The 7811-nt window shown below is 29.4% G+C and overlaps 1 protein-coding gene across 1 annotated transcript; it reads right to left on the reverse strand.

Moving 5' to 3' along the window:
- On the reverse strand, nt 1-7811 carry LOC125211846 (agamous-like MADS-box protein AGL8 homolog). The gene is made up of 8 exons (XM_048111786.2): nt 7548-7811; nt 5470-5548; nt 4813-4877; nt 4602-4701; nt 3102-3143; nt 2309-2350; nt 1794-1927; nt 1-349 (listed from the first exon to the last, which is right to left on the reverse strand). The coding sequence occupies exons 1-8, from the start codon at nt 7730-7732 to the stop codon at nt 229-231; spliced, it is 768 nt and encodes a 255-aa protein (XP_047967743.1). The 5' UTR covers nt 7733-7811; the 3' UTR covers nt 1-228.

A 7811-nucleotide genomic window follows, 5' to 3' on the forward strand; every position in this document is an offset into this window, starting at 1 on the left:
TTTATCAAAAACATTTCTACACACACGTCTTAAGTTCTCAACCATTCAATTCTATACACATATTATACCACACATATAATAAGGTATCGACCTTAATAAATACATGTAATTTAATTAATAACACTCTCATTTGTTTTCCTAGTTTAGCCTAGGATTATAATTAACCCAAACTATAAAGTACATAAATAAGATGGATCGATGCAAGTAATTTTATCACCTATATTTATTTTATCCATCTATGTGGTGTAGCATCCACGAGGGTATTATTGGATTCGAAAATTGATTTTGGTGTAACGTCGTGCCTGCGTTAGCTTCACCGTCTTCTCCTTCGATAGGGTAAATCTCGTTCCTGTGCATACAACAGACGGAGAAAAAAGATTGATAGGAGCTATATATTCTAAAATTTATTCAAAAAATTGTTTTAATTGATTGGTTAATTGATAGGATCATTTGAGTAATATGGAGTATTAGACAAAAATTGAATGCATCAAAAGATTCTTAAAAAACGGGCCGATTTTGCTTATCTCCGCCTATGAGTAGAATAGCATATAGTAACAATTAGGAGCCTACGATATTGACTGACTTATATAAGGTCATTCTTAAATTCACAAGTGATGAAATTTTACTTCTATTAATCACCATTCTTGTTGGGGGTACATAATTGAAATCCGATCCGGTTTAGTTCGGATCACATTTCAGATATTCTGATCACTCCTAATATTTGTGAAACTTAATAGTACATCATCCGTTCTTAATAATTTGGTACTACTATTAATCTGACACCAGTTTTAAAAAATGTAATAAAAAGTGAGTTAAAAAAGTTAGTGACATGGGAGTCATAGGCCATTCAAGACCGAGACGAGTATTAACGTATAATTGATAAAGTAATAGAAAAGGAGAAAAATTAGTTGAAATTATGTAATGAATGATGGAGCCCATAAATGATAAAGTAAAAGAGAAAGAGAAAAAAGTTGACATAATTGGATATAGACTTATTTCTATGGGATAGACGAAAAAGAAAATATGACATATTTCCATTGAACGGGGGGAAGTATTAGTTTGTGAGTGAATGAGTTAGTGAAGTACTCCCTCCGTCCCCCATAATTTGTCACCATTTGACCCGACACGAGTTTTAAGAAATTTAATAGAAAGTGAGATGAAAAAGTTAGTGGCATGTGGGTCCTACTTTTATATATTAGTTTTATAATAAAATGTGAATGGAAATGGGTTAGTAGAATATGAGGTCCATTACAAAAAATGGTAAAAGTGAAAGGTAACAAATTTTTAGGGACGGGCGGAAAAGGAAATAGGTGACAAATTTTCAGAGACGGAGGAAGTATAAGTTTTACTAAAAAAATGATAAAAATGAAAGATAACAAATTTTTAGGGACAAACCAAAAAGGAAATAAAGTGAAATTTCAATAACAGAGGGAGTATAAATTTTGCCCATTTCAAAACTAGGTTTATTGTACTCATCAAAAAATTTGGAACTATATTTAGAACCAAATAATCTACACTCTTCTGTGAATAAATTTCGAATAGTATTTTTTAGTTATAACTTTTTATCATGTTTTATTGCATTTGATTCCCTTTCCCAATTTATATAACAAAAAAGTACCTGACCGTACGTTTCCAGGTATAGCTCTAAGTTCCAACAAAATCTAGTGTAATATAGTACGAACCCTAGACTGCTCATCAATGTGACAACCATATTTTAGACCAACCCTATTTATTTTATTTTTTTTAATAATAAAGTTATAGACTTTATAGTATACAACATTTATTGAATTTACCTGATGTTCAAGGTTCCCATATGCTGTGACTGACCAAAACCAGAAGCGTTCAAGTCATGGTTTTGCTGTTGCTCCATCGCCGCAGTCGTTGCGGCCGCTGCCGACGCCGCCATCTCTTTTTCTCTCTCCTTTATCTGTATATACATAATAACTAAAATGCTAAATTTCACTACAAACAATGACTAGCTATACAATACATTAGGTTTATAAGCTGGATTTTGCTCTTTTCATAATTTGTGTTCTTTTCAAATAAATATCGAAAACTTACTCTCGTCGTGCCATGTTACTTGAGTCGTATTGCATTTTAGGTTGTCTTATATTACTTGAGTCATTTCCATTTATTATGACAACAAATAATATATTAAATCTCTTTTAATTTATTATATCTCCTAATTTATTCTATTACTATACTATTTAATCATGAATAATTTATTATATCTCCTAATTTATTCTATTACTATACTATTTAATCATGAAACACAACATTCTTAAACCATAGTATGTTCTAATATTACCTTCTTGGCTAGGATGTTGTTTTGCTCCTGCAATGCCTTGTCCTGAAACAATGCAGGTTTGCATCAGAGAATCATGTGATTGTATGTGAAGAAATAATAGTACAAGCTTTTGGTCAAATTGAATGTGACATTTAAACTAATTAAACTCTTGTATTGTAGAATGAAACTTGAATTAAACTTTTTACCTCAAAACTTCTACATTTGAATCTATTTCTTTGGTCAAGAGTGGTTTTACTTTCTTATGTACATGAGTGCAGCTGGGTTGGTTGGCAAGAAACATTTATTGTACTACATGAATGCTAGAGACAATTTTCATTACTAAATATATCTAGAAAAATTAAAGTAACTTGATATGAAAACTAAAGTAATTTGAGCTACAATTAATTTCAGCAAATTTTGAACTTACATGACTAGCCAGCCGTGAAATCTACATGTGATTTAGTTTGAAAATACATGAAATGACATTATATTGACACCCTAGTTCTTGAATTCGACATCGAATAATATGTGTCTAACAGTATAAAATAGGCGCGTAGAGCTGCCAAAGAATGACATCCTACCATAGAAAATTGACACTAATCTTAAAATTTATGAACTTTAAGACCATTTTCAAAGTTTGTGGAATAAGTTTCTTTGGAATATTAATTAACACCAGCATTTTTTTCTTAAATTTCAATAGATTCCTTCTTGAGGAATTAATTTTGTGTACTTATATTATGTAAATCGAAACATTTAATATTAAAGCATGCATGGATTTTTATCTCTAACTAATAAAGAGGGATTCGTTTGTTACCTTTTTCTGGAGCTCTGAAATGGACTCATTCATGAGTTGGTTCTGCAGGTAAGAATTTAGAACATATAATAATAAATAAATTATACTCCGACCTGTCTTATTTAAGGCGCTTCCTATGAATGCAGATGAAAGAAGTCGATATTTAGTGAGTTAAAATGAAAAAAAGTAAAAGTAAAAATTATAAATAAATAAACGAGGAACAAATAAAACATGAGAAAATCAAATAAATAATTAAAGTGAAAGTAAAAATATCTATAGTCGTGTGCTTAGTGGTTGTGAGCTTGTGATAAGTAAGCATACATTCGCGTGCTTACGCGCTAAGCACGCGGCTGATCCGACTTTGTGTTTGAGCACGCAAAATGAATTTTTGACAAGTGGCAACCTATTTTCGATTTTTCATTTACTTTTAGAACCATTCTTGACACCTTTGATTAGACATATAACCCTGACCTCATAAATACATTCTTGACATATTTGATATGACTAATTTTGCTGTCAAATACTCCCTCTGTCCGATTAGAAATGCAAAGTTTTCTTTTTTGGGTTGTCCCACTAAAAATGAAACGTTTTCTAAAATGGAAACATCACTCTCTCTACTTTTCCCTCTCTTACTTTATTCTCTGTTCATTAACTCACAAAACAACACTCGCATAAAATCTTGTGCCGAAAACCAAATGTTTCATATTTATTAGGACGGAGGGAGTATTTAATTTTAATCCATATTATAAGTCTTAAATACAGTATTAATAGTTCTTTTTCCAATTTCCAAGGGAACTATTTATGTCCTCTTTCATTTCTCACATAACTTATTTTCATGCTGATGATTTAGCTACTAGGGGAAGCTACTTTTCACATTTAATCAAATAAATAATTGAATAATTTTATTTTCTTCATTAGAGTTTTCACTTATGTATTCTTAATGAAATACTATAAATTAAGTAAAATTAATGCAAATAATAAAATTACAATTAAATACCTTGAGATATTCCAAAATTACCATACTATTTTATTTATTAAAACTAATCATAAAAGTAAACAAATAATCCTTGTAATTGAGAGAGATACCCATTATTTACTATTCTTTCTAATCTATATAAGATTTGCACAACACGCTTGTAAGTGGTATATGTGATTAACATCGCAATCCCATCAAATAAACTTAAACACTATATTATAATGAAAGTTTAAGAATTTACATTATACAGTATATAATTTAATAATCTTTATCATATGATGGACTAATATTGCCAATATTCCAATATATCTGATAAAATATTAATATATTATATTAGAAAATAAATAAGTATCCTTGTACTCAAATATCACTTGCAAATTTCAATGTTTTGGTTACAATTTACAAACAAGAAACACATATGGAATATATAGCATCAATTTATCTTTCATAATTTTATTACCTTCTTGGAAATATCATATTTATTTTTCATCATATGATATGAATTTAATTTTCAATTTTAGAAACAAAAAAGGCTGAAAATTTACCTTTCGAGTACGGATGTGTTTAAGAGAAACATCAAGTTGATGTTCCAAGTTTTGCAGCTCTTTCATGCTTAGAGAGTCCAGATCTTCTCCCATATAATGCCTTCAAATAATTAAATAAATACAATAAAATTGATTGTGTTTATATAGTAAAATTAATACTAAACATTATAAATTAATTAACCAATATATATGTATTAATATTATGACCCACCTCTGGTTTCTCTGCAGAACCTCCACCCTACCCTTAAGCTTAGCATGCTCCAAAGTCCAGCTTACCTATCAAAATCAAAGTTTATTTATATACCATATGTCACACTATAAATAAAGAAATGTTATAATCCACACATTATTTGACCATTTTAATTCATGTTTTAGCATTATTTATTTTATTTACAGATGTATTTTTTTATTTACAAATTACTTAAAGATTAATATGTTCATTTTACCTATAACTGCCAATAAGTGAATAAATAAATCTGGAATTTTATGTTATTAATAAAATTGAAAACGGCAATTTCAATTTATAAGGTATTTGAGTTAAACTAAATGTATAAAACAAAACAAGCAGTGCCAATGTAAAACTGAGAATGGTGCTTACGGATGCTACTCATGTAAAATATGCAACAAAGATATGTATAATGAACGAATCGATTTATGGTTGTTACTTAATTTGGACTAAACGAGAGTAATGCTCATGAATGATGCACAAATGAGATATTTATCATAACAATATTAATATGAAAAACTAAATTTAATTTATAGATTGTAGGAAAGTGATTCTAGTATATATGCATAAACATAATGCTATTTTTAAGAATGTAACACTTTGTTTCTCAATAATGAAATGATAATTTAGGTTTATCCATACCGGTGATTCAAGGTCGGGCTCTTTTAGCTGCCTTTCAGCATATGAACATCTTTCATATCTTTCAAGGATCCTTTCCATGCTGCAGCCAATTAAAACAAGAGTTAGGATTTAGAGACAAAATTTTAATTATTTTAAATAATAATATAGGAGTACATAAGTTGTTTGCAAATGAAATTAATTTTTGCAATTAAATCACAACTTTATTAAGTATAGTGCACCACAAAAAAAAAATACTAACAGCTAGTAGCATCTTTCACATTCATGTATATTTATTGCATTTATATAATTATCATAAAAGCTTTACACATAGCAGTTACAAGTAGATCTCTTTCAATGTGAGGTAATAAAATAAATACTCATTAACAATTTCATACAGACAAATATATATCCAACAAAGAAGATTTCCATTTTACTACTACCAAGAGGAGTAGTATATAACAACTAATTAAAACTAAAATATTCACTCAAAGTATATTAATAATAATATCTTAGTAGTAATTCCACGTAATTACAATCACGTTATAATTTCAAATTATTATCGAGCAATAAACAATTCATTATACAATAGTAGTAATATATTTAAAAAATCCAACATAAAAAGTAAATTGCAAGTATTGAGTGTAAAAAATGTACATTTCAAACTCATATTGTACTTGTTTTTAGTTCATTACAGAAAGTAATTCTAAATTCAAATTCACCTAATTTGGCAAAGAAAGAGTATAAAAGAGCAACAAAAAAAACAGTCAAGTTAAACTAAAAAAATATGGATATTTGATTGTTGCCGGAATAAACAAAGTCAATAAACTAATTTTTAATTTAAAAATATAAAATATTATATCATGCTAATTATTATAAAAATTCCAATCGGGGACAGTGCCCTAAAACATTTCTATATTAAAGAAATAATTTAGTATACATGCCTTCTCAAATATTCATATAAATTTAGTATTTTAGAAATAATTAAATTCATTCTTAAAGCTTAAGTGAAGTCAAGTGCTAGTAGTAAACTTCAAGTGCATTTTCTTAAAAAACCATGTATTAAGCAAAATAAACATGGTTAAATTTGTTGTTTTGAATTTCTCAAATCCAAGATAAATAAATATCTATACTTGTTTTGCTTGGCATAAATTCCTTCAAATATTTTTACTAATATATACACCAATAAACCAAAGAAAGCTTGAATTTTATGATGGAATAATGTGTGTTATATAAAAAAATGAATATATAGGAGTAAAAGAAAAAGGACACAAAAAACAATAAAAATGAAATGAAATGAAAGTTTTGCATGAAAATACAGTCTGCTTTGTATCAATCAGAAACTCAGTAGTAGTATTTGATTATATGTACTTACATAAAAACACACACACACACACACACACAAACTTTATTCTGGATACCTTCCAAAAAAACCTTCAATTATATATCTATATCCTAAATCAACTTCCAAAACCAAACAAAACACAGAGAACAGCAAAAGAAGGTAGCCAGAATAATGATTCACAGCATTTTTTTCCCTTTAGATACATAAAATTTGCATACATATATATAAATTTGTGTGAGAAACAAACTGCATAAGAAACTCAAACAATCAATCCAAAACCACAGAATATATATGTGTGTGTGTGTGTGAGAGAGAGAGAGAGAGAAACCTCATAAACAGGAAGGAAACAAACTCAAATATATTTAAAAATCAGTTAAAAACAGCTGAAACTTAAACAATCGATCGAAAACCCCAGAAGTGTGTGAGAGAGAAAGGAAATCAAGCATAAAAAAGCACCTAAAACTCAAACAATCGATCCAAAACCCCAAAATTCCAAAAATATGTGTGTGTGAGAGAGAAAGAGAAAGGATAATCAAAATCAGCTACAACTCAAACAATCGATCGAAAACCCCAAAATTTGAAAAATATGTGTGTGTGAGAGAGAAACACACTGCATAAAGAGAAAGGATAATCAAAATCAGCTACAAACTGAAACAATCGATCGAAAACACGTGTTTGTGAGAGAGAAACGCAGCTAAAACTCGAAACAATCGATCGAAAATCGCAGAAATCGGAAAAAAAAAATAAAAAATCATACCACGAATCAGTCGCGTATTCGAAGAGCTTCCCCTTGGTGGAGAAGACGATTAACCCGACATCGGCGTCGCAGAGGATGGAGATCTCATGCGCCTTCTTCAGCAATCCCGATCGGCGCTTGGAGAAGGTGACCTGGCGATTGATTTTGTTCTCGATTCGCTTCAGCTGAACTCTCCCTCTCCCCATTTTCTCTCTCACCCCGAGTGCGTGTATGTGTGTGTGTAGGAAAAGAGGGGAAAAAAGCGTGACCTACTTATGTTTATGT

Source organism: Salvia hispanica, chromosome 3, assembly GCF_029641045.1.
Source record: "Salvia hispanica isolate PSC_SH4W2 chromosome 3, Shi_PSC_v1, whole genome shotgun sequence".
NCBI lineage: Eukaryota > Viridiplantae > Streptophyta > Magnoliopsida > Lamiales > Lamiaceae > Salvia > Salvia hispanica.